The sequence below is a fragment of the Pteropus vampyrus genome, unplaced genomic scaffold, assembly GCF_000151845.1.
Source record: "Pteropus vampyrus isolate Shadow unplaced genomic scaffold, Pvam_2.0 Scaffold336, whole genome shotgun sequence".
Classification (NCBI taxonomy): Eukaryota; Metazoa; Chordata; class Mammalia; order Chiroptera; family Pteropodidae; genus Pteropus; species Pteropus vampyrus.
Genome location: NW_011889117.1, coordinates 427,509 through 453,992, shown reverse-complemented (window position 1 = coordinate 453,992; position 26,484 = coordinate 427,509). Strand labels below are relative to the sequence as shown.

Genomic DNA, 26,484 nt, shown 5'->3' with positions numbered 1-26,484 from the left:
TGTGTACATGAGAGCATGGGTGTGTGCCTATAGCTCTCTATCTGATGGAGCAAGTGGGAAAGCAGCCTTGTTCATGCAGCTGAGGGGGAGTACATATATGTGTGTGTGCCTGTGCACAGTTAGGGGCCAGATTCAGTGGTGTGCTGGAGCCATCTCACACCAGCTCACAAGACCCAACTCCACGCCATCTCTTTCCAACTCTGTGTTCAGTGAGCCATGCTGGTATCTTGAAATTGGCCATGGTGGGAGTATTTATACCACAGAGACCAGCAAATGTTACAAATCAGGACTTTTTCTTTTTAATTATGGAGAGCCAGTTGTTAATGCTTACCAGCAGCACACTACTGGCCGGATTCATGCCTCCAGAGACCAAGCCCATAGCAACAGCTTTAGTAGCTGGAAGTCAGACTGCCTGGGTTCAGATCTCAGGTTTACTTTTGTCAGCTGTGTGTGACCTTAACATTTGGGCAAATGGCTTAACATTTATGTGCCTCAGTTTCCTCAATAAGAGTGCCTACCTCGTATGACTGCTGTGAGGTCAGACGAGGAATGTGTCTGGTACGCAGTGAGCACTTATAAGTGCTGACTGTGACTGCATTTCTAACACTGCTCCTAGAAAGTCCTCATCTATTCATAAAAGGTCCTGTTCAAATGTTGCTTCCCAGGCACTCAGCAGAAGCCCTGGGGGGCTGTCACTCCCACCCCTGCCTGTAGGGTGAGGGCCACCTCCCCTTACTCCCAAGCCCAGGCACTCACGTTGAGGTCTAGCTCCAGGAATTCTCCAGTCACAAGTGGGAGGCTGGAGAAGGTGTACTGAACGCTTCCCAATATCCCCAGAGGAATCAGAGCTGCAGGCAAAGGTGGAAGTCACAGGGAGATCCCCTCACACTCCCAGAGACCTCCCTTCTTTGTACCTCCAAAGGGGTGGGACAGCAATGCTCCAGTTCTAGACACCCCGGAAAAAGCAAGAGTTCAGGGTTCAGATCCCAGCTCTGCCTCTTCTTTGCTGTGTGATCTCGGGCAAGATGCTGCACCTCTCTGAAACTCAGTTTCCTCCTCTATAAAATAGGCTTAACATAACTCCTTGGACTACATTGGAGGGGGAGCAATGAGATCCTAGATATTGATAAGCATTGTAAACTGTGAAGTGCCACACACCAGGGGAGAAGCTTTAAGGTTTTACAATGTGGTACTTCATTGGATCTGGCCATCTCCCTGACTGCTTGTGATGAACAGCCCCACCATCTGGGCTCTTCCTCCCTTGTTTCTGGCCGTGAATTGTACCTCTCTGGGAAAGTCATCCTCAAACTTTCTGGAGTCCCAGAGAAATGGGAGCACCATGGGAGAGGGCTGCTCGGTATGGCTGTAGAGGCTGTGCACCGCACAATCCAGGCACCGCCATTATGTTGTGGACTCTATGAAAGGAAGTCCCTGGGATCCTGCAGCGCAAGAACTGCACATCCATGGGGTGGGGTAGCCTTCAGGGATGGTCACTGGATCGCGGGGGGAGGGGTGGTGGCGTGTGGTTCTGAGGACTTGGACAGTCTCCGTGGTGTCTCCGGCTACTGACACTCCAATCCCTCTTTGGGTTGAAGCCGATCCCCTCATTTTAGAGATGAGGAAATGGGGAAGAGTCTCTCCAAGTCCACACACTGTCAGGGCAGAGCCAGAGCTCAAACCCAGCCTCTGGACTCCTAGTCCAGAGCCGTAGCTCCCTGGGTCCATGTGGGAGCCTCCTCCCTCTGGGACTTGGGTGGGGGGATGTTGAAGGACAAGAGGAAAGTCCAGGTAGACTCTCTCTCAAATCACACAGCACTCTAAGGACTTGAGGGTGGGTCTGCCACCCCCACCACCTTGAGCTCTCCTCTCAGACATTGCTATGTCCCCGGCTTTCCACAGGCTGGGCCCCGATCAGGTGCTAGTAGATGATGACCAAATGAAGCAAAGCAGAAAGGACTTACAGTCCACGAGACCCAGCTGGTCGTTGACAAGACCCAGCACCACGTCCACAATGGGGCAGAGCTGTAGGGGAGACAAGGCATGAAGTTCTGGTGACCGTGCAAGCGGTTGATGAGGGGGTACACAACTAACAATGACAGCTAATGTCTACTGACTTGATCTGTGTTTGGCACTGTCCCCCATGACTCCATGGGAAAGGCTCTGTCATAATCCCCATTTACAGATGGGAAAACTGAGTGTCAGAGAGGTGATGCAACTTGTCACGTAGCTTGGAAGTGCCCAAGCTGGACTCAAACTCAGAACTGTGCGATCCTCAAGCCTCCCTCCTTCTCCCTTCACTAATCTGTCCCTGCATGTTCCTCAGGGTCCTTCCCAGACCTTGAGAGCATGCCCAGCCCCTGGCTCCCTTCATCTCTCTGGGTCACCTGCATGACCACAGGGATGGAGGTTGGACTTTGGCCCCTTGGTCTGGGGAAAGTCTATGCTTCTTGCTCCCTGTGCCAAGTAGGTTCTTACCAAGTCAGGGAGGACGTTGACCAGGACTCGGTTCACTAAGTTGTCCACAAGGTTAGGAAGAAGCCTGAGGAGAGACGAGCAAGATGATGAGGGCTCACCAGGCTTTTCCACACTTGGGGGTTTAGCTCAGACTCTGTCTGAACAGTGAGAACCCTCTGCTGCTGGTGTACCTTCACCCTAGACCTGGCTGGGCAAGCTACCTAGGCAAATTGCTTGGCTTTTCATTCATTCGTTCATAAATCCATCCATCCATCCATCCATCCACTCATTTATTCATTTCACAAACAAATGCTTCTTGAGCTTTACAATGAGTCAGGCCCGGGCTGGGATGTTCCTGAAAACGTCGTTCCCTCTTGCTCATCTGCCCTTCTATTGGGCTGTTTGTTACAGCTTTGTGTGATCTTCTTAAAGGGAAAATGAATATATTACTTTATCCAAGCACCTAGCACAGTATCTAGTGATAGAAGGTGCTCAATAAATGTGGCAAGGCGTGAAGGAGAAATACTGACAATAATTTGTGCTTGTATGGTCCACAGGAGAAAACAAGGTGCCAAGAAGATTGAGAGATGTCATCCATTCTACAGACAAGGAAACTGAGTCCAGAGAAATGACCCGGAGCAAGTTCTAAGTGCATCACTCAGCTCTAAACTCACTTTCTTAACCAGTTAAGGGGGAAAGAGATTATTGATGCATAGGCAAGACACATAGATGGACAGAGTTGTAATGTGAGTGCTTGTTTCCTGAGACCCTGCAGTGATGAGAAAATGAGGGAAACATGGTTATCTCAACACAAAAGCATCACTGACAGCTTGACCCCACAGGGGTCCCCCTGCGTCCCCACCCAGGTTGTAGCTGACTATCCAATGCTGTGCCAGTTTGACAAAGCAAAGAATTTCTTGAGGTAAAATCCTAATTAGAATGTTTCCAAGCTTATTCTGCATTTCGGTCTCCTTTTTAAGTGAATCTACACCTCTAGGGGCCTTGTCTTGGTTCTAGTTCTCCTTAGATGATAATGCACATGTGTGTTTATCCGTGTGTGTGTGTGTGTGTGTGTGTGTGTGCGCGCGCGCGCACGCGCGTGCATGTGCACGTGCATGTGTTGGGGGGATCATTTGAAGTTAATCTATATACGTTCAAGGCACAAACTGTTTTTTCCTTCTGGGAAATTATCCAACAGACCATGGGCCCGAATGTGAAATGTATGTAAAAGGCTATTCATTGTACCCTTATTTGTCAGAGCAGAAGATTAGACAAATTGCAGTGTCCAGCAATAGGGGCCTGGGCCAAGAAATGGTGGTTCATCCAGACAATGGAATACTACGCAGCTGTAAAAAGTTAAACAATGAGGAAGCTCTCAATGTTCAGACACAGAAAAATCTCCAAATAGAGGAAGAGAAAAAAGAAAAGTGCAGAATGATGTTCATAGTACGTGCCCATTTGTGTCAAGAAGAGGGCGAGGAGTGAGAGTCTACATTCGTGTTTGCTTCGTTTGTACCAAGGAACTAGAAGGCAAACTCGGTGGGAAGGGGACAGATGGGAGGCAGGCTCCTCACTCTGTGCTTTTTGTCTTTTTAGATTTTTAAACCATGTATTACCGACTATATTTTTTTAGTGAAAATGAGAATTAAAAAACCCGTGAGGTTTCTGTGCATTTCCCTTCCCCGCCCCTCCTCACCGGAACACCAGGGGCCAATTTTCTCTGCCTCCACCCACCCTGGAGCAGACACAAAGACTCAGAGAAGCTCACATGAATCAGAAATTCTTCTGTCTTTCTGCTCCCAAAGTCCAGATAAGATGAGGGTTGAAGTGATTGGGCCAAGAGATTGATAAGAGAGGGGTGCCCCCAAGGCACTCCTCTGCCCACTGGTACTCACCCTCGGAGCAGCTTGACTTTGATACCCCCCAAGAGGGTGTCACATCGCTCAATGACCAGCCTAGGGTAGCCCGTGCGGTCCATGGTCAGCCGGACCTTGGCTGTGATGTTCACCTCCACAGCAATGTCCAGGAAGCCGATGAGACTGGAGGAGACCATGGGGTTAAGGAGACAAAGTCAGCCCCAGCCTTGAGACAGATCAGCCTCACTCGGGCCTGCCCTGCATCTCACATCCCGGGCTTCGCCCTTGCTGTCCCTGCCCCTTGCTATTATGCATCTATTATGCCCCTTGCTCACCTCTAGGGGTCCCAAATTGAAAGTCTTCCCTGGTTCCTCAAGTTATCTGTGAACAAATCTATGTCCCCTCTCAGTCTATGAGAGCTTCAAAGACTGGGAAGAGGGGTCAATAAATGAACTCTATGTATAAATTTTGGGTTCTAAGGTGACCACCCAATGACCTAACTTTACAGACATGACCTCAATCCATGGGAGAAATCAATGCAAAAGTCTGCCTCTGAGGTGCTCTGATAAGCACCTACTAGGTGGCAGGCACTATTCAGAGAGGCATCTGCTTGCCTTCCCTCACATGTGGCTGCAGCCACCTGGAAAAGGAGGTGTCATTATGCCCATTGCAGGTAGACACTAAGGCTCAGTGACATTAGGGACTGGCCTGTGGTCACACAGCCTAAAAGAGAGTCAGGATTTGAACCCAGGCCATCACCTGACTCCAGCCTCCCAGGTCTTAAGACCCATCACGCAGGCTACCCTCACTACTCATAGGAACTGCAAGATGACCTGAGCCCGAGGTATAAGCCAGGCACGTGCTGGTAAGACAGTAGACCTTATTAGTCCCTGCATTACAGACGAGGAGGCTGAAGTGTAGGGAGTGGAAACAACCTGCGCAGGCTCTCCCAGCCAGGACATAGGGTACTAGGGTCCCCTCCAGGGCCAAGGGCACACACCTCTTCCCGTTGATGGCCACACGGGTGTATAAGCTCAGATAGACACCCACGCCAGGCAGGAGCCGCACAGACACCCGAGGGAGGGTCAGCTCCACAATGCGCAGCCTGCAGGGGACCAAGAGTGATGAGAGGGAGATCATCCCACTGCTGGCCACTCTACTCACCTGGGAGCCCTCTCTCACCCCATTCCATCCTCCTGACTCTAAAGAGACCTGAGGGTTGTGGACAGAACTTGGAAAACACAGAGAAGTTAAAGGCAAAAAAAATGCCACGAGCCCTACTTCCACTGCCCACTCTTTGGGGTTTCTTTTTTAAAAGTTTTATTTAAAGATGCCATTCCTTCCGCTTGTTCCTGCCTCTCTTTGCCTAGCTCCCTCCTACACATTCTCAGATTTCGGCTCGAGGTCCTCCTCCTCCAGGAAACTTCTCCCGATCTCCCCCACCATACACATTCTCATTTCCCCATGAACTTTTTACCACTGTTGTAATTGAATGATTTCTAGTCTTCCTTACCAATGCCCACACACCCTGCCAGCCTGCAAGCTCCACGAGGACAAGGGATAGGTCTTTTCTTGGCTAACCGTGGGGCCCTGACTCCAGTGCCAACACAGTGAGTGCCCCAATTATAGTGGGAGTTCTAAATGTTTATTGAATTAAATAGTGAATATGAGGAGGAGACTAGGCATAGTTGAAATTATAATCTACGTGTATGATTTTAGATCCTTGGGCTTTTCCCACCTAAATTGTATTACTATGACCATTCTACAGAGACTCAGATGGCCCAGAAAAGAATGGCCCAGAGTCACACATAAACATAAAAGGTTGAGCTGGGTCTCAAACTCAGGGCTGTTTAATGACATGACCCATAACCATACAGCTTGGGATTCTCAAGATGCCCAGCCCCGAGGCCAAACCCTGAAGGGTATGGGGCTCTGAAGACCATCTCTCCTCCAACTCTAGGCCTCTGGGGGTGATCACCTCTGTTTGGAGGTTCATCACAAGGGACTCGATAGGGAAAGCCCGGCCCCTCCTTACCCTGTGATGCCCTGCACGGTGCTCAGGATGCCGCCCTCGCCGAGCACACCCAGGACGCCCCCTCCTCCGAGAAGTCCTCCGTCGCCAAGGAGACCACCTCCGCCGAGCAGGCCCCCTTGGCCCGCCAGGATGCCGTCGGCTGCCAGCATGCCCCCAGTGCCCAGCAAACCACCTGGGCCCAGCGCCCCAGTGGCTACACCAGGCGGGATCTCTCCTGGCCGCAGCTCTCTCCGGTGAAGTCTGCCCACAGTTGCCCCACCTTCGGCCGACCGATACCGCCCATGGCCCCTGTGGCTGCCGTGCACATTGTCGGCGTTGCGGTAGTCGCCGTTTCGGAGATCCCTGATGCTTCCGTCCGAGTCCAGGATCTCACCGTATCGGTATTTGCCCCCCAGCTGAGCAGTGTTTTCATTGGTCTCGACGAGACCATACTTGTAATTACCGCCAAGCTGTTTGCCATTCGTATATTTCGAGGGGGGATCTCGGACGTGAAAATCGTTGTAGGGAACGCCACCGACACCTCGGGGGAATTCAACGCTTCTGTAGTCATTGTAATGGTGTCTGCCACCGCCCAGAAGACCACCACCACCACCACCACCCAAGAGACCACCACCACTGCCACCCAGCAACCCACCGCCACTGCCACCCAATAGTCCCCCACCGCTGCTACCACCACCCAGCAACCCACCGCCACTGCCACCCAGAAGCCCCCCACCACTGCTGCCACCACCACCCAGAAGCCCCCCACCGCTGCTGCCACTGCCACCCAATAAACCTCCTCCAACTCCACCCAACAGGTCACTGTCACCCCCTCCACCTCCGCCACCAAGAAGGCCCCCCAGAAGACCACCTCCCCCACCACCTCCACCTCCATGTCCACCAAGCAGACCCCCCAGGAGAGGCCCACCACCATCACCACCAGCTTTACCCAAGGGCACCTCTCTCAGGGCTGAGTTGAGAGCATCGCTTTTCTGCAGGCTGCCGGAAATGGCTGCAGAGGAGCAAAGGTGTCAGTCAGGATTTCCTCCCTTTCTTCCACGTCCAGCCCCTAGACACCACCTCAGAGCACTGCTGGCTCTCTGGGCCACACTTTCCCCATAGGTAAAATGCCCAGGTCCAATGGGAAGACTCCTCCAGAAAGTCCAGCTCTGACGTCCCGGTGAGCTCATTGGCTGCTGGCTTTGACCTTCTCGCATTTTAACTAGATTTTGATGATGTTCAGCCAAACCTGCGTAGATTTTCTTCCTCACCCTCAAATCCAAGTGCTCCACACTTTGCAGCTTAAAAAACCTACTTCCTCATGCATTATCCTTTCCAACTGATTCCTGGGAAATGGTCAAGGCCAGAATTATTGTCCCCATTCGATGGATAAAGAAATTGAGGCCTGCGATACTCAGATAGGAAATTATCTCCTTTTCATTCTCATAATAGCCTTGGATGAAAATTGGAACAGGGACTGTGTCCTCATTTGCCAAAAGTGAGGTCCCAAGGATCAGAGACAGGAATAATTATAGCTCCAATTTTTGAGGGCTTTCTATGTACTAGGAGTTGTGCTTATTTTTCAAAAGGTCAGCTCATTTAATTCTCATATCAGTCCTGTGAGATGGTGACTGTGATTACACTCATTTTGCAGATGAGGAAACTGAGGCTCAGAAAACTCAAGTCATGGACGTAAGCTCACATAATCAGTATTTGAAGGAAGGCTGACTCCAGGACCCAAGCTCTTAATCGCTGCTCTCTACTGCCTCACGTATAAAGTCCCCAGTGTGGTGTCTGGCACATAGTAGGTGCTCAGGAAATGGTAGCCAAAAGGAAAGGGGGGTAACTAAGGCCCAGAGAGAAATCACCCATCCACTCGTTGTAGAATCCACCAGTGAGGAAGAGGGGCCTTGAGAACTTCAGAGTTGGCTGGACTGCCCTGCCCTCCTCATGCCACCCTCTAATCCCCGGCAGGGCTGGACTCACCATTGCTCAGCACGTCTTTAGTAACCCTGAGGACGGTGTTTGTCTCTTGGCGGGTGCTACACACAGCCACCACGGACAGAGTAGCCACACACCAAGCCGTCCACATGCTGGCACTGTTTCCCTGCTAGGAAGACGGTGCATCAGATGGCTGTGGCGGGCCATCACCACCCTGGCCAGCAGGTGGAGCTCGGCACGCCCCCCTACCAAGGGTCACATCAGGATCCTGAGGCCCAGAGGCTGGGGAACCCTGCTCACACAATGGGGCGGAGTCCAGAATTGCCGATACCACCTTCTGAGTCTTTCAAACTGAAAACTCCATTCATTCATCCTGCCATCCTTCCATCCATCCTTCCATCCATCAGTGCATCCACCTATCCACATATTCATCTAGCCACCCTTCCATGCAGCCAGCCAGCAAACACCCTTTCCCACCTTTTTGCAAGAGACGGTTCTACACCATTTGATTAAGGTTAAGGGCTCTGAATCAGAGCTTTCTGGGCAAAAGACTGCCTTTTTGAACCTCTGCTTCCTAATCATAACACATCGTATCAGGTATATAATAGACAATAAATAGCATCTATTGTTATAGTTTTGGGACTATTATTTCAGACCTCTACGAAGTAGATCTTAAGTTATGAAATAAGGGCCTGAGATTGGAGGGGTGAAGCTGCATTTTGGGATGAGCTGGTCCGCCTCTAGGAAACTTGATTTTGCTGTCTCACTTCTTTTACTCCATCATCCCACTTTGCTCATTCACCAGCCTCAGAGAATCAGCACCTCCCATCATCCGAACCAAACTGTGAAATTGTTGACTTCAACTCTCTCCACTTATGCACCTTCTTCCTTCTTCCCTGCTCCCATTTTTCCTGAAATTCACCAAGCCCCCATGTTTTTTCCCGATTCCCTTCTGCTCCCAGGAAGTATCAGAGGTATTAATTTATACTAGAATATGAAGGACTAATATGTGTAAGAATTTTTTTTCTGTCTTCCTCACCTCAACCTAACCCCACTACCCAGAGTTCTGTGTTCAAAGAGGTATCACCACCTTCAGTTAAAAAGATGGGCACTAATGAAGGGATTTCTGGCATCAGCAAGCAGCAGGCCTCGGCCTCCCGCTGTCAGCCCCAAACGGGGAGAGGCTCCTTCTTACCCCTGGGAGATCCCTGCAGCTCAGTCTTGAGAGGTTCCGTTCACCGGGCCCTCTGCTTTGGGCTGAGTTGGGTCACAGGTCCCTTATATAGCAGCTGGAGTTCGAGTTTGCACCCAGAGAGGGAAACACCGTATAATTATGAGAGACCGGAATCGGGCATTGAGCCCCAAAACCACAAGGGTTTGTGGTTTGTGGCTAATTCCAAGAGCTGTGTTCAGCCCCAGATGGTGTCACATGAGCTGGGGTTTATCAGCCCCTGGTCTGGACGCATTCCTGGAGACCCCAGGTAGGCCCCCAGATGGGTGAACTGGAAACACCCCCAAATGCATCTGATTTCCAGCTCTAAGGTAGGCACTGCCCACTCCAGGTGGCCTGGACAGGCAGAATGTGCCCAGACTGGACTCAGAATCAGGCTGACCCTCCTAGGTTCAAACCCTCCTCACCTCCAACTCACTGCATGACCTTGGGCCACCCACTTCCTTTCTCTGTGCCTCTTGTTATTTCCATCTGTTAGATGGGTATGATACCTGCCTCACAGGACTGATTTGAGGATTCAGGGAGATGTATATAGATCTGATTCTTCAAATTTGGGGCTGGTGTGAAGAGAACAAGCAGCTGGGCTTTCTTTGACCTGCAGGTTTTTTCCCAGTAATTCATTATGAAATGTTCACACATAGTGAAGTTGAAATCATTGTACAGTAAACACCCATATACTTGACACCTTACACCCACAAGCTATTTCTACCATTAAAATGGTGTTATACTTGCTTTATCACATATCTGTCCATCTATCTGTCAATCCATCTTTTAAATATATGTCTTTCAAAGTAAGTAGCAGGCAACAATACATCTTCCTCTACACACTTCAACATGTAAGCTATTACGATTTTTTTCATAAGTTATGAGATAGGGGCTGAGACTGGAGGCGAAAAGCTGCATTTTTGCATACAGTGAATTTACATACAGTGAAATTCACAAATCTTACGTTTTATTTGTTGAGTTTTAACAACTTTATACAGCCACATAGCCCACACCTCTATCTCAATATAGAGCATCTCCATCACTCCAGAACATTCCCTTCTGCCCCTTCCTAGTCAATGCCTGCTATCACCCTTCAGAGGCAGCCACTGCCTTCTCCAAGACCCGCTGGAACACAGCCCAGACCTCTTCCTTGGCATTCAAGGTCGATCTCCCTTCCATACTCCTGCCCCTGCCTCCTGCCTCTGGGCCTTTGCACATGCAATCCCTGCCATCTAGAATCCCTTCCTCCAGACTCCACTGGTCAAACTCATGCAGAAATGTCAGCTGCTCTGAGAAGCTTTCTGTGATGACTCCCAACCTTGACCCTTCCTTTGGACCACCAGGGGTTTCTGCAGCCCATACTGAGTTGGTGTTGCTCTGGGCAAACCAAGCAAAGCAGGCCTGGACCCCACCACTAGCCCAGCACAGGCACAGATGCCAGTGTAGCGAATGAACGGATGCATGAATGCTCTTACTTCCGCTGGACAGGAGCTCTCTGAGTCCTCCTTGTTTCTCATCCCCAACCGTAGCCTGAGTCCTACCTCCATGTTTATTTGATGCTACCTCCTCCCTGCCCCCACTAGGTCCACCGGAGAACTCCTTTAGGGCTAGGGGGGCATTTCTGTCTCTCCAACAAGGCCTGCTCTCAAGTCAGGCTGAGAATAAATGTGTTTTCCCGAACTCTACAAGGAGATGCTTTCTCCTCCCTCCCTGGAGGCAGCGAGGGCTCTGAAGGCAGGCACAGCTGACGTCAAATTTGCCAGCCCCTCTCAGAGACTCATTTTCCCCATCTGCAGTGGACACATTAATGGAGCAGGCTCTGGAACTGGGTGCTAAGTTTGAATTATGCTGCCAGGTCTCTAATCCTGTTTCTTTGGGTTTGAGATGGTGACCAGAACAACGCAGGCTCAAAAGGATGTTTTGAGGGTCAAGTGACTTAATCATGCAGACTGACAACAGAGCCCACACATAGTAGGTGCTTCGTAGATGGCATTTTTATCCTCATCGTCCCGTGTCTCTGCTGGCTCTTTGTGGCAGCAAGTCTGTGAAAGCCATGAGGGGTCTGAGGAGGTGCCTCAGCCCTGGACCTGGATTACCTCATCACCCCACCACCTGTGGGGCCTGGAAGAGCTGGCGGGGCGGGGTGGGGGGCAGGGACCTGAAGAGTCATGCGCACCTGTGTTCCCATCTCCCATCTGCCCTATATGCCCTGGATAATCACTTCTCCTCCAGGACCTCAGTCTGGACATCTCCATGAGAGGTGGGCATAATTGCACTTCCCCAGCAGGGTTTCGAGGGTTACATAAGAACCATCAGGAATGTGCCTGGAGCCTCATGGGGACTCAGTAAACAGCAGTCCCCTTTCTGCTCCCCTGTTACCTGGTTCTTAGTGTGCTGTAAGTATTTGTTAAACAAATGTATTACCGTTTTAAATTGAAATACAATGTAAAGAAGGTAACTGTGCCTTTTCCCACAGAGACCAATGCACATTGTAAACTGTAGAGGGCAGTGCATACACTAAGGTGGTTATTGTCACCCACGGCTCTGTGCCCATCCTCAGTCCTGAGACCAGCCAGGCCTTGGTGGCCACGAAGCCAGCCTACCCCCCTGGGCCTCAAGAGGATTAGTGTAACTCTGGCGCCAGGGAGATCGCCGGAGCTTAGCGTCCAAAAAGCACCTTTGTCTTCAACTGGAGAGACGAGGCCCTGGGAGGTGGGTCAATCAAAGGTGAGTCAGCCATGCAGGGGGTCATGTGGGAGAACTCACACACGGGGCTGCAGACACCAGGAAATAGAAGCAGATCCACCTCTAACCCCTCCACTCAGCCTTGTCTCTCTGGTGAACTGTCAGCCTCCTGGGCTGCGAGCTCAGCCTAGGGGCTCCCAACACATCTTACTTCACCACCACCCCGCCCCCAATCCTAAGTGCGGCAGTTCAGAGCTCGGGCTCTGGAGTCAGGAACCTGGGTTTGAATCCTGACCTCGTCACTTCCTAGCTGTGTGACCCTGAACAAGTCATTTAACCTCTCTGTGCCTCGGTTTCTTCAACCATAGAATGAGAGTAAAAACAGTTCCTAGAAAGCAGAGTTGACTCAAGGGGTCGATGACATGAAGTATCTAAAGCACTTTGAATAGTGTCTAGCACTTAGTAAGCATACAATAAATGAAATAAGAATTACTTCGATAGCATAGCAGTGAAAAGCCCAGGCTTTGGAATTAGGGTCAGAAGGATTTGGTTCAAATCTGGGCTCTGCCACTTAGGAGCTGTCCAATTCCATTTCTCTGAGCCTCGGTTTTTTCATATGTAAATAGGGTGATAATACCCACTGATTACAGCTGCTGTGAAAATTAAGTGAGCTAAGGGGGTGTTAAGCCTCTAATGCAGGGTCCAGTATACAATAAGTGCTCAGTGGAAGTGAGCTGTTCTTGTTATTCTGTGCAGCCACAGGACTCACTGCAGCGATGCAGATACTGTTCCTAACCTTGAAGAGCTCTTGGTCAGGTGGGAGAATAGGACTGGGGCAGTGACAATTCAATGTGGCAAATATAATAACGGGCCCTGCCTAGGACTTCTGGAGGTTGGAGGCTGCGCGTGCCCTCCGTATTGAGGGATGGTAGGAATTTGCCAGGCACACTTAGGGATAGGGAATGCCCCGGGAAGAGGCAAGTACTGTTCAAAGGTCTGATTACCCATCATGCACATTTACACGTGCCAGGCACTTTTCTTAGTACTTTACAATGATTGTCTCATTTAATCCTCAAACGATCTATGAATGAGTCCTATAGTGTTCCCATTTCACAGATGAAGAGCCCGGGCACAGAGACAATTCTGCTCCTTTTCCATGATCCAGGAGGGGTCAGCTGAGGTCAGGTCATAGGCAGCCTTGAATGCCAACCTGAGACTTTAGGTAATCTCCTGTTGGCAGTGAGAATCCAGCCATTGAGAGACTATCAAAGGTGGTTAAGAGATGGTCAAATGAGGTCAAAGATGGCTGGAGGAGGATGGGACAGAAAAGAGGAGGGTAGGAAGTCAGGGAGTGGCAGGTGTGATCTTCGTGAGAAATAATGAGGGTGTGCCCAGAGTGGATGGAGAGGAGGGAACAGATGAAGGCTCAGTGAGGATAATGCAGTAGTAACATGAGCTAACAGGTAAGAAGCATTAGGGCTTCTTATGGGTGAGTCACCATCCTGAGTGCTGGTTAACCTGCAAACTTTGTTACTCTCATCCCCAAGTTACTGATGAAGAAATCGAGATTCAGATTAAATGACTTGCCAGAGGCCACATGGCTAGTCAGCATCTGGGATAGGATTTGAACAGGCGGATAACTCAAGCCACTCATTTAACCATTACATTGCCCTAAACAGGAGTCAGGAAACACTGGAAATAAGAAAGCCACTCAGTACTGGGCTTGGCATTTAGCAGGTGCCAATATTTGCAAGATGGAAGAATGGGACAGGGAGTGGGAAGGAGGGACAGAGGGAGGAAGGGAGGGAGGGAAGGAGGGAGGGAGGGAGAGAAGGAAGAAGGAAAGATGAATAGATGGGAGGATAAATGGGTGGGTGCATGGATGGATAGATGATAGATGGATGGGTGGAAGGAAAGATGGTCGCAGGGTCATTCCTATTGGTGGACAAACCTCGAGATGGGCTCCAACTCTCCTGAATCCCCACAAATCCTCTGAGCCAGTTCCCAAAACTTTGTTGGCATCTCTTCATTCAGGTCCACTGTAAGTGTCATCTTGGAGTCATTCCCCAGAACAAAGGAGGCCCAATCTGGACAGTGGGAGAAGAACCCAGAACCAAAAGGTGGGCTCCCAGTTTCCCATCACAACTCTACCCCTGTGTGGCCTTGGGCCACCCAGGCCCCTCTCTGATGTCAGTTTCCGCATCTGCACTATAAGCATTTGGTGTAGCTTTGTTCTGAGGTCTGTCCTGAGGTGTGTCCACGGCTGATATGCAGCCAGTAGGGACCCGTCCAGGGCAGGACTGGGGCTCGCTCATCCTTGCTTCCTGGAATGCTAGCTCCTTTTCTCCTGGGAAAACTCCTGCTCATGTTTCAAAATTCAGCTCAGACATCACTTCTGAGAAGTATCCCAAAGTCAGAGAAACAGAGACAGACAGACAGAGTCTCAGAGAGACAGAGTGAAACACAGAAGTATTTAGAAAGAGAGAGGAGAGGAGGGCAAGGGGACACACAGAGCTTGAGATAGAAATAGAGAAAGGCAGGACAAGACACAGAGGTTGTCCAGGCCAACCAGGTCAGCTTGGATGCAAATCTACAATGACTAGGCTCCAACTCCCCTTACCTCCCAGGAGCCCCTTCCTGGGGCTGGAGAGGGCACCAGAAGCAGAGGCCAAGGTGGCCAGGCCCCTGTATGACTGGGGAACAGACTAGCCAGGAGGTGCTGACACAGAGGAGTAGTTTATTGAAAGCTCAAGACTGGCCACTGAGGCCCCGGAGCTCTCCAAAGCAAGTCTTGTGGCTAGCCATGCAGTCCCCAGACTGGGGCAAAGCTGCAGGGCCAGGGCACTTGAGCGGGTCTAGATGGATAAAAGACACTTATGCTGTCACCGACACAAGCTAGAGACTGGGAAGGAAACTGAGGCAGAGTAGACAGGTGAACAGGACTCTGGCAGTCAGCAGGGAGGGGTGGTGGCCATTTCTCAGCCTCAGGATGCCACAGTCAGCACAACAGCATTCTGCAGGGAGCGACAGTTCTTGGTTAGGCCCTCTGAGTTCTTGTACCCGACACTTCTGCCACACTCTCATCCCTGCAGGCAACTCTGTGTCCCCCCTACCTACCAGTGCCCTCGGGTTAGCACTGTACCTGAAACACAGCAGGTACTTACTAAACGAATGAATGAACAAATGAATGAATGATGAATAAATGATATTCAGTGTGGGAGAGGTTACTGACTTTAGGATTTAAGTTAAGAAACCCAAGTTCAAGTGCCGTTTCTCCTATTAGTTTACTGTGTGATCTTGGGGAAGAAATTTGACCTCCTTCACCCTTGGTCCTCATTTGAAAAATGGGTCCAAACTCCCTGCTCTGCCCATGTCCCAGAGCTGTTCCAAGACTCAAAGTTGTGCTGGATTGAAAAGGATTGTGAGGCCATGTCCATATTCAGCAGGAAAAAGTGTCATGACCTATTAGCCATATCTGCCACAGGCACAGGATAAAGAGGAACAGCACATGTATTTGCTACCCCTGGACCAGAGAAACTGATTCTGTGAGTGAATCTGAGATTCCATTCTATAGGCCAGATATGGTTCTGAATTCATCAGGGAAGAACCCTATGATGGATTCACAATGTCTGCCAGGAGCAAGTAAGGAAGGAGCATATGTCATCTATTTGCCATTTCCAAGTAATTTGTAATTCCCTGAGCAATTTAGAAAATGGTGCAGAGATAAACTAGATGATGAGGCAGAGCATTCCCCTCCTGAGTTTCAAGCAGGAGCCTCCAGAGATAAGTTTAAGGCCCATCTAGACCACACCTGCATGGGAAACTCACCTCTATGATATCCAGGACTGCGTTGGCAAAATTGACATTGAGAACCTTAGGCAGGGGAATTCCACCATCCAGGTCCACTGTGAAAAGGAAATGGTCGACAGCAAAGATATGTTGAGGGCCAGGGTGGAACCTGCCGACCCTACTCCATCCCTTTCCTTGAACCGGCCATTTCTCTTCTTGGAGACTCAGTTTCCCTTATTGGTAGACTCCTACTTATCGTACTATACCCAAACAAAAACACACTTTTTCTGTATTGTCATCAGCGGCTCCTCTCAGCAAAGCCTCCTCGAGGTTCTGTCAGTCTGCACACTGCATCATAGATATTCTAACCATTTTTTATATGACTATTTCCCTCTGGATTGTGAGTTTGAGGATGGGACCGAGGTCAGATAGCTCTTGGGGCCCAGAATCCAGAGTGATGTAAGTGCTAATCAATGTTGTTTGAATGGAAACATTGGTGCCTCGGTTTCTGCATCTTAGAAATGGGGATCAAGTCCTGTCCGGCTTCAGTGTTTCTATCAGAACAATGGAGAGAGGCAACGGATTCAACAATTCCAGATTCAGACACTCCACGTGTTCAAGAAGACAGCGAAGGCCATGCCTACCATTGAGCTTCGGCACATATGCCACCCGGACCACGTCATTGAGCCATTCTTCTAAACGAGATGCCTGCAACAGAGCACGGGGGAGGTAGGGGGCGGAGGTGTGGCTTTACAGGCAGCAATACACCTCTTCCCAGAGAGGGAAATCCAGGGGTCCAGCTGCCCCAGCTTCCCCCATGCCTGAGGACACAACCGTTGGTGGGCTGTCCACCAATGACCCCAAAGGGGACTCTTTGATTTAGGACGGCTTCGCCCTGGGTGCTATGAACTTGGAAGAGCTGCCTTCCTAGAGGAAGGGTCTGTGGGGTGGAGTGGGAAGCTGTGCCTGAGAAAGAGGAAAGAAAATGTGCCCCGCTCTAGCAGAACTCTGTGAGGTCTGATCTCAGATTCTTATCAGTTTAGGAATCCTTAGAATGTCCTAGAACCTCAGACCATCATGAGATTCTAGAGCCTCAGAACTCTGTGAGAAGCAGGAAATTAAGGGCTCTGTGAGGCTCTGAAATGTTAGAGCTTTCTGAGTTAGGGAACCTTATTAACTTGTGTGAAGTTCAAGAATATTGAACCCTTGTGAGCTTCTAGACGATTACAATTTTGTGAGGTTCCAAGACTTTGGAAGATCATGAGATTCACTGTCCCAAGATGATGACTATTTTACACACACACACACACACACACACACACACACACACACACACACACAACCTGTCCTGATATTTGCCCACTCTGGCTTATTGAGGCAGAGTCCAGGCTGAGACTAGCTCAGTCACATGGCCCATGTCTCATCGTGCCTCCTCACCATCACCAAGCTGCTCACCCTCTCAGGAACTTACATCAAAGGCGTGGGCAAAGGAGGAAGCCAGCTTGACACTGAGCCTGGTGGAGAGAAGAGAGATGTTGGGGGTCTCAGCCTCCACCCCACCACCTGCTGAGTGGTGCTCTGTCCCACCCCCACCCCAGCCTGCCCACCCCTAGCTCTCCAGGATCAGGAAACAGGGTTACAGGTCCAACTCTATCTCTATCCAGCTTTGACTTGGAGACTCGGTTTTTCCCACCTGACCTGGAGGGATCTCCATCTGAGATGTCATGACTACCACCTCCACTCAGTGGCCCTGGAATCTTGGTCTGACTCACAGTTGTTTGACCCTGAGCAAGTAGCCAAACCTCTCTAAGAAGAGGCCCTCTAAGCACTGACCAGAGGGTGTCCCGCATCCAATAAGCTAACTAAAGGCAGCAACCCACCAGTGAATCACAGCTGGCCCAAACACGGGTCCAGGGCCAGAGCCTGGACACTGATTTCCATCTCCTGAAGGGCTGAGGTATGGACTAACACCAGGAAGGGGATATGAACCTGGGCAGTGGGTGAGGTTAGACATGAGGCAGCAGCGGAGCCTTGCAGGGGGGTAGTAGTAAGTAGCTTGAGGGGCCTGCCTGGGAAACTAAAATGGAGTCAGGTGAGTACTGGGTGCCTACAGATCAGGATGCGCAGATCCTAGAGATCCCTGGGAAACTCCCGCATCCAGAGGAGAGACAGGTGGCCCACCACAGTGACGGCACTGGGCCTGGAGAATGGAGGCCCAGACCACAGACCTGCTTTCAGGGACAACCCACTGTGCCAGCCTAGGCTTTGCAAACTGTAAAGTGCCATGCCTATGTAAGGAAGGATTGTCATCAACATCATCATCTTGGTTATTATGGTTATTAATATGATTATCAATATTAGGATGATCATATTGATAATCATATTGAGCACCAAAACAAAGGAAGGGGAGTGGGACCTGGTAGCCCTGAGTAACTGAGCCTTAGTTCTCATGGGAGTAGAGAGATTAGAGAAATAACCAGTCTACATAAATAATAAAGCATTTTACAACATTCAAAGACAGGTATCTCTACAGCTAGCTTCTGGGGCTGATAACTCAGGAGTTTGGACTCCCTATCCTGGCAGCAAATTTATCTCCAGGACTAGGTTTTGAGCTGGTAGAGTGAAAAAAGCCTGCTCTGGATCCCGTTCCTCTGAGCTCCAGATGCCTCATCTGTAGAATGGGCTAACACTGTCCCTCCCCGGCAGCTCCTGGAGGCAAGGAAGATGCTCGTAAAACACCTGCAAATTAGTCGTTGCTTAATAAATGGGAGGAGGTTCCTGTTGCTTCCTAATTCTTGTTCAAAACACCTAGTTTGAACTATAGCCAAGGCCCAGGAGCCCATGTTACCGTTCCAGGGACAGAGACAGGTGCAGCTTGGTGGCGGAGGGAGCCAGCTGCGCATTTAAAGTCATAACCTGCAGGGGAAAGGCAGGCAGAGGTTAGACTCAAATGCGGCAGAAGGAGCTTGAGGACAGGTCTGCCTTGGCTGACAGGTGAATTTCCACCATCCATTCTCTCTATTAACTCTTACTGAGGCCCTACTGTGTGTTATGGTCCATGCTGGGCTATGAAGAGGTAATCTGAAGGTTTTGGTGTTCAAGAACCAGAGTATTAAAACTGAGGGCAATCAGTCTTGTACGAAAGGAAGCTCTGAAACTGCAAGAGCTTGGAGAGACCCTCTATCCAGCCTGCAGTTGGCCAAGAGAAGGCATCCCCAATGAGGCAACACCAGAGCTGAATCTTGAAAGATGAGGCAGCCAAGGGAAGGCAGGGAGATGGCACTGCAGGTGGTGGACCTGTGCAAACAAAGGCAGGGAAGTGGGACCTGGTAGCCCTGAGAAACTGAGCCTTAGGGCACAAAGACAGGAAAAGCAGAGGATGGGGCGGGGGGTGGGGGGTAGTGAATGGTGCTAGGCAATGGGGAGCTGGGGCAGAGAGTAAGCAGGGGAGGGACCTATCTCTGCTCAGATGTATGTTTGGGAAAACTGGTAGAGGTGAGGTGGAGGGGAGCAGACTGGAGTTGGGGGGCGGGTCAGGAGAAAGCTGGAGGGTCATCCAATCTGAGCACAGAGAGGCTGGGGAGATGGGAAGTCATTCCTGAGATCCTGAGGAAGCTGAGTGAATAAGACGGGCCTGGTCACACGTTCAATGAGGCAGGAATTTAAGCAGGCACTCGGGTCTCAGCTCAGATGATGGCAATGAAGCAGAGGGACTTCCTGTGCTGTGCCACTCTGAAATCAGGGGGAAGACAACCTCCCAGAAGACTAGGGAGGGTCATGCCCACTCACAACCCATCAGTGCTGGGCTCCCATCCCTTGGCCACTCACCCCATTTAGCTCGAAGAGGGCTTCAGGGGTCCCTGCGGGGCGGTAGGACAGCACGTGGATGTTAGCTGGGATGGAGACAATGGCCTTCTTGTTCTGGAGCATGACTGTGGGTGCTTCCTTCACCCGCAGGGAGAGCAGGAGCTGCTGGTCTGGGGGCAGCTTCCCTAGGGCCTGGAGAGAGGTAAGCCAGAGCAGGGGTCATAAGGGCTGCTTAGATGCCCCGCTAATAGAATCGGTCGGTGAGTCAACAAACACTCACTGAGCACCGACTGGGCACCAAGCACCATGCTGAGCACTGAGAACACAGCCTGAACCAGACAGGCCCGGTCTCAGCCCCCACAAGGCTGACAGTCAGGTAGGGAGACACCAATCCACGGAACAACGGAATCAGACTCTTGTCTCACTCGGAGTCAAAATCCCCCTAAAGGCCACAGGCTCTGTGTGATCCCTCCTCTGCCCTCCTCTCCATCTCACCTCTATCTCTGGCCACCTCATTCTCTTCTTTCCAGACTCACCAGCTGCTTTGTTATCCCTTTAACCTGCCAAGCACATTCCCACCTCAGGGCCTCTGCACTAGTAGTTCCCTCTGCCGAGAAATGTCTTCCCCAAACACCTGCATGGTTCGCTCCTTCACCTCCTTCATCCTTCTGCTCACACGCCACCTCCTCAGTGAGGCTTTACAGAACACCCAATTTAAAGGATTACCCCTTGTGCTCCCAATCCACCGTTGACACTCCATTCTCTGACACTGTGCATCTTCTACTTATTTATTTGTTCAATGTCTGTCACCCCCACCAGAATGGCAGCAGCTTGAACATGGAGATTTTTATCTACTTTTCACCTTTTGCCCCTTCTGGATGCTCAGCAGCCGGCACAGGGCCTGGTACGTAGCTGATGCTTAGTAAATATTAATCGAATGAATGAATGAATCGCACAATCACAAAATTCTGAGTCTCATAATCATGACATCATGAAATTATAGAAGTGCCAGAAAACAGAGTCACAGAAATTTGGAGTCACTTGATTGTTGGAATCTGGGGACCAGCTCCTCAAGCCCAGACTCCCACAGTTGCAGGATCACACAGATTCCACCCTCCTGTATGTATAGATTCTGAAGCCACAGAACCAGACTTAGAACTGGGGCTATGAGGCTCTGACACTGCAAGGCTAGCAATTAAAGAACAAGGGCTTCAGCCTCCAGAGACAGGCCCAGGCTCCCTGAGCTGCAAGGACACGGCTCGGCTTGCTGCATCCATGGGTCCCTGCTCCTGCCACCTCTGCCTCCCTCAAGTCCCTATCCACCATCTTAGAACTCCTGCCCTCAGGAGGTGCTTCTGAATGTCTAGCCTCAGTCTCCTCCCTTGCCTGAGACTCCTATGCCCTTTAACCAAGGGCTCCAAGAAGAAGGGGCCCCAACCACACCCACTAAGGCTGGTTTAAATCACCACCTTTGAGATTCACAGTTTTTCTGCATCCCCGAACTCAGCTTCCATCTTCACCCTCTCTGGTAGAAACCCGGCTCTTCCAGGCCTCTTTCCAACCTCTGTCAGAATCTGCTGTTATGTAAAGACCTTGTAGTAGTCATTTCAATTTCGATATGAATTCAGATTCTCAAGCTGGAAAGTATCTGGTCCAGCCCAGTTGAACAGACAGGAAAGCTGAGGCCAGACCTTTCAGTCGTGTACTATTGTCTACTAGTCGAACCTCCCTGAACCTTCTCCTTTCTTTTTCCTCCCCAAGGCCAATGCCCTGAGTCTTCTCTCTGGGGACAGAGAAGACCAAGACCAAGATAAAATAAGGCATCTGGAGAGAGAGGATTCAGTAACTTAGAAAAATTTTCTGTCCTCTCTTTGATAGACAAGGAACAACTATAGGACAAATGCCCAATTGACTTCTGGGGCAGTTAAACCCCGGTCCTTTCTGCTCTGCTATCGAGAAAGGATATAATGTTAGCCATTCACATTTTAGTGTGAAATTAGATTCAACATTCAATTGCAGCTATTTGGAGAACTATACTGAGAACATTTCTGCAGTCCATTCAGGGTCATTAGGAAAGAGCTACAGAAATCATAGCTCATGAGAGGGTCACTCACCTCAGGGACCAAAGCTGCCAGGTCTTTAGTTGTTAATGGGACATTGCTGGGAACCTGCATCCAAAACCAAATGGTAGGAGAGGGGTGAACACAGAGGCAGGACAGGGATCCCTCAGCACACACAAAGTAGTTTTGTCCACACCTCACCCCACTCCCACCAATTACATACACATCTTTACAAACACTCATGCTCCTTTGATTGGCCGGTGATTACTGAGCACTTACTACATGCCAGGCACAGGCTAAGGGCTTTGCATGTCTTTGCTCATTTCACATTTACAACAGCTCAAAAAGGTGAGTGCTATGATTACCCTCATTTTACAGATATGGAAGCTGAGTCTCCTGTCCAGGCTCGTAAGCTGGTAAGTGGTGGCACCAGGATTTGACCTGGGCAGGCTAATTCCAGAACCTACAGCTGATGTCCTCGTCCTGTCCTTATTCTAGTTATGCTTTTCTATACCACTCTGCCAGAGCTCACAATCTGAAGGCCAGAGATCTGACCCCAGGCACTTTTGCCTTTCACCCAAACAACATTTTCAAAAGCTGTGAAATTGTGTCCAGTATTTATGAATCAGAAAATTTCATTTAAATTTGCCATTTTTTTGGCTGAAAAATTAGAAAATCTGCTCACACTGGGCCTATACTTCCTCCCCTTGGGGAAGCTGAGTGGCATCTGCCTAAGAAATGGGGCACAGGCTCCCCAGTCTGCTACAGTCCACCAGACCTGCTTCCCTTATTTTGCTAATGGATAATGGCCCAGCCCCCCGGGGCTCTGCTGTTTGAGACTCCTGAACCGCAAACCTCTTCTTCTCAGAACAGACTCGTTCACACAGGATAAACATACGGACACACTCTCTCCTACTCAGAGGATTCCCAGACTCTCGCCCAACACAAGGCTGTCACCCGGTGGGGTGGACAGCACCTGACAACAGTACCTGGCCTCTGAGATCCCTCTCTTGCCTCATACTCGCACATGCACGCACAAACACACACTCGTTGCTCAGACACACACGGCTTCCGCCTAGCTATGATAGCCACCTCTCTCCAGCTAGAAGACGCCTGTCTCCCAGCTCAGAAGTCTGTTCCAGGGCTCTCTGGACCCTACATGCAGGAAGTAAGTGATCAAACCCTGTTCCCTTGGGTCTGAGCTGCAGATTGGGGCAGGGGCAGGTGGCTTAGAGCTCACTGCCTTTAGAGAGGGCTAAGACCAAGAAAATGCCTCTGGGTGAGAATTCTGGGGGCTGGGCCTTCCAGACATCTGTGAGGTTTGAGAGTGTCTAGAATGGAAGCAGAGAAGTCTCAGAGGCTTCGGAATGAATGTCTAAGTGACCTTTGGTATAGTCCAATCCTAGTTTTCTTTTCTTCAACTCAAGTCTGCTCTTGAGAGAGCAGTAGAAATGTTAGCCATTCACACGTTAAGTGTAAAATTTGGCCGTGACTCTAGAAGGGCTCATCTGGTGCAAGGATGGAAAGCTGGCTATATTTCATATAGCAGTTCTGACTCATTGAAAGTAAGTTCCTGGAGTGTCATGTTGAGAAGGATCAAAAGTCCCATTTAGATTTAGCCAATTTAGAGAGCCATTATCGATTAGCAATGTTTGCTACAAGGACAAGAGTGGGCATGTGCATGCTACTAACTTGTCCAGCTCTGTCCAGTTGTAGAGAAAAGGGCTTGTCAAGGCTGATCAGTGATTATGTGACTGGGTCATCGTTAGCATTTCCAGGACACAGCGGGGCAGGGTGCCATACTCACCAGCTCAGGAGTGATATCTATGTCAAGGGCACCGTTGGTCTGCAGGAGCCCAAATACAGTGTTGAAGAGGTACAGAGGCACGATCACCTGGGATGTGTGGTCCTCCTTGGGAGGCACCTTGATAGGTTTGGGGGGCTTGGGGAAGTCAATGATGTCACCAGCTACGCTCTTCACGATGGGCTGCAGGGGCAGGAGACAGGGCATGGGAAGGTCTTGGAGCTGCTCACCCATGTGGCTTTGACCCAGCATGTCCTACTTGACCTCTACCACTACCCCACTGTACCCCTAATAGTGGGCAGGGCCTCAGAAGACACTCACGTTGATGTCCAGCTCTATGTACTGGTTAGAGATGAGAGGCAGTGTGGCCAGAGTGAATTCCACAGACCCAAGAGTCCCAAGGGGAACCAGGCCTGCATGGGGAGAAGGGTGGGGAGAAAGACCCCATGAGGCCAGCCCCCAATAATAATAGGTCCTTCTTCCATTATTGAGTGCCTGGCACTCTACTAAATATTCGCTTGGGCCCTACTGTCATCCCCATTTTTCAAATTAAAAAAACTGAGGCTCAGACAGAGGAAGTCACCAGCCCAAGCTAAAGTCAAGATTCCCGTTTTCCAGAGCTGGTATCACTAATCACATTGCTGCCCTACCTCTCTCATGTAATGCCACCGCATGTGACATATCTGCCCCAAGTTTTCTGTCCTTATCCTGGTTATACCTTTTTAGACTTTTCAAAGCCTTTCTGTGAACATAAAAGGCATTCATGTCTCCATAATGCTCAGAGAGACTGGCAGCCACTGTAGCTGTGGGCCTTGGGGTCCTTACTTAAGCTCTCTGGGCCTCAGTCACCTTGTCTGTCCAGATAATAATAATATACGCATCATGTTTCTGACAGTGCTAGACATACCACAGGTGCTCAATAAATGGCATGAAGCCCCCAGAAGATACAGACTGGATGGCTGTGAGTACTCATGCTCAGCTCTACTCAAGCTGGCCTCAGCCCAGACCTCCTCACTTAGGCCTCCTCAAAGTGGCAACCTCATCAGTCTGAGAAGTAAGTGAAAGGTCCCAGAATTCTGCCCCTTCCTCTTCTCCTGGTGCCCCCCACCCATTGAGATAATGGAAGGGGGTTAAGGAGAAGGGGCAGAGGGGAAAGGGTTGGGCCCCAACTTACTCAGCACAGCCCCCAGGAGCTCATTCGCCACACCCAGCACAGAGTCCACCACAGGGCACAGCTGTGTCCAGAGAAGACAGGTATTACAGGAAAATAAGAGTGGTCCCCAGTCTGGCACAGGGGACAGTTGCATTTTCTACAAATGATTTGCTATGTAGTCCAGTGGACCAAGGGCAGGAAGAACGTGGAGACTGACAGGGGACACACGCATGGGTGGGAGGCATGAGAGGCGCTGAAGCTTGACGTGTTGGAAGATGGAGCAGGTGGTGCAGAGGGCTAGTTACGTGGGTCCCCTCAGAAAACCTTGAAGGATGCTGGGAGGGCGGGAGCGACACATTTCAGAGGCCAGGTGGGGCGTGTGGACAAGGCCTTCCCCTAAGGGGACAAAGGCTCCTTCTGCCATCCTCCTGCATTGAGAGACTGAGCATCCGGACTCCTAAGAGGAATGTTCCTCCCCTCCATCCAGAGAGTTAGGCTTGAACCCAGGTCATTCACTACACACACCGCCATGTGTTTACTGAAAACCCTTGTGCTGTATGAACAGGGAACAAGTGGTTCAGCTTCCAGAATTTTGAGTCTGGAAATCACAGAATCTCAGTCTCACAGCCCACCAGAGCAGGAAACTCAGAGGTGGCCCAGTCCAGGCCTTTCATACATACAGCCCCTGCATTATGCAGCTGAGGCCATAGCTGTTCTCAGAAGACAAGAGAAAACTGCCTTCTCATTTAAACTTGGGGCCTGAAACTCAAGGGCCTCCTGGAGTCAGCATGTCACGGAAATGAGAGGGACTACGTGGGTGGGAGGAACAGCCCCCTGGGCACCAGTGTGTGACCTGCAGGAAGGAGGTACCTTGTGGCCAGGGTGGCTGATTGCACAAGAGAATCCAGAAATCAGATTCTCAAGAGAAATCTCCAATCTCTAAATGCTAGTAATTAACTCTTATTTTTAAAACCTCTTTGAGTCACATAAATCTTATCTTGTAGCCAATTGTCCCAGTTAGGGGCCACAATTTAAATGCACCAACCCCCTTGCTGAAATCCACCTGAGATGGGCCGGGTTGGGGTCCTTGCATCCGGGAACTTCCCTCTTCCTACTGAGCTTCTTTCCTATTGGCTCCTTCAAGCCCAGGGCAGTTTTGCCAACCTCAGGCCCCCACACTCTTGCTACCTCCACAGGTGTCATTCACAAGGACTCACAAGAGAATTAACCTTGCCAGAACTGAGGGTCAGGAGGGCTGACTGCCCTGTGCTGGCTGTGTGATGGCCAGCAACCCCCTCCCCATCTCCAGCCTCAATGAAATGGGCCTTTGGCCAGACCAGCTTTTCTCAAGTGTGCTCTGGTGGAAGCCAGGATGTCTGGGGCCGGCCATGGACAAACATCCTGGAGCATAAGTTTAATCATAATGTGTTTCACTTATGAGGTATTAATATAGATGTATGTGATTTTCTGGACATGCATTCCAAGCACAGGGCTTAGCTGAAAATCACTGAGAGGCCCAAAGTGAATTCAAAGCTAGTTTAAAGTATAAAGTCAATAATAATACAGGTCATAAAGACAGAGCAGGGGGTCAGAAAAGAACTTGGGTTTGAAAGCAGAGGACTCAGGTCATATGAAGCTGTAAATTCAGGATTCAGAGGTCTGGAGAGGGACTGTGCCAGCCCCTCTACAGACTCTCACGTGGCAC

General features: G+C 50.2%; 2 protein-coding genes across 2 annotated transcripts in view; both read right to left on the bottom strand.

The window, feature by feature from the left end:
• The window catches only part of BPIFB4 (BPI fold containing family B member 4), a 22,919-nt gene extending 14,503 nt beyond the window's left edge, over positions 1–8,416 (bottom strand). Inside the window, 9 exon segments of the mRNA XM_011378265.1 lie at positions 578–748; positions 751–848; positions 1,962–2,022; positions 2,476–2,539; positions 4,350–4,493; positions 5,311–5,415; positions 6,346–6,865; positions 7,274–7,336; positions 8,311–8,416. Of these exon segments, the coding sequence (XP_011376567.1) occupies positions 578–748; positions 751–848; positions 1,962–2,022; positions 2,476–2,539; positions 4,350–4,493; positions 5,311–5,415; positions 6,346–6,865; positions 7,274–7,336; positions 8,311–8,416 (1,332 nt within the window).
• A 6,734-nt stretch (positions 8,417–15,150) lies between these two features.
• The window catches only part of BPIFB3 (BPI fold containing family B member 3), a 17,470-nt gene continuing 6,136 nt past the window's right edge, over positions 15,151–26,484 (bottom strand). Inside the window, exons 4-14 of the mRNA XM_011378360.2 lie at positions 24,952–24,998; positions 24,801–24,861; positions 23,948–24,039; positions 23,630–23,809; positions 21,877–21,930; positions 19,784–19,954; positions 18,804–18,871; positions 17,427–17,469; positions 16,600–16,663; positions 15,995–16,071; positions 15,151–15,180 (exon numbers count right to left, since the gene is read on the bottom strand). Coding sequence (XP_011376662.1) covers positions 15,151–15,180; positions 15,995–16,071; positions 16,600–16,663; positions 17,427–17,469; positions 18,804–18,871; positions 19,784–19,954; positions 21,877–21,930; positions 23,630–23,809; positions 23,948–24,039; positions 24,801–24,861; positions 24,952–24,998 — 887 coding nt within the window. The remainder of the gene's footprint in view (positions 15,181–15,994; positions 16,072–16,599; positions 16,664–17,426; positions 17,470–18,803; positions 18,872–19,783; positions 19,955–21,876; positions 21,931–23,629; positions 23,810–23,947; positions 24,040–24,800; positions 24,862–24,951; positions 24,999–26,484) is intronic.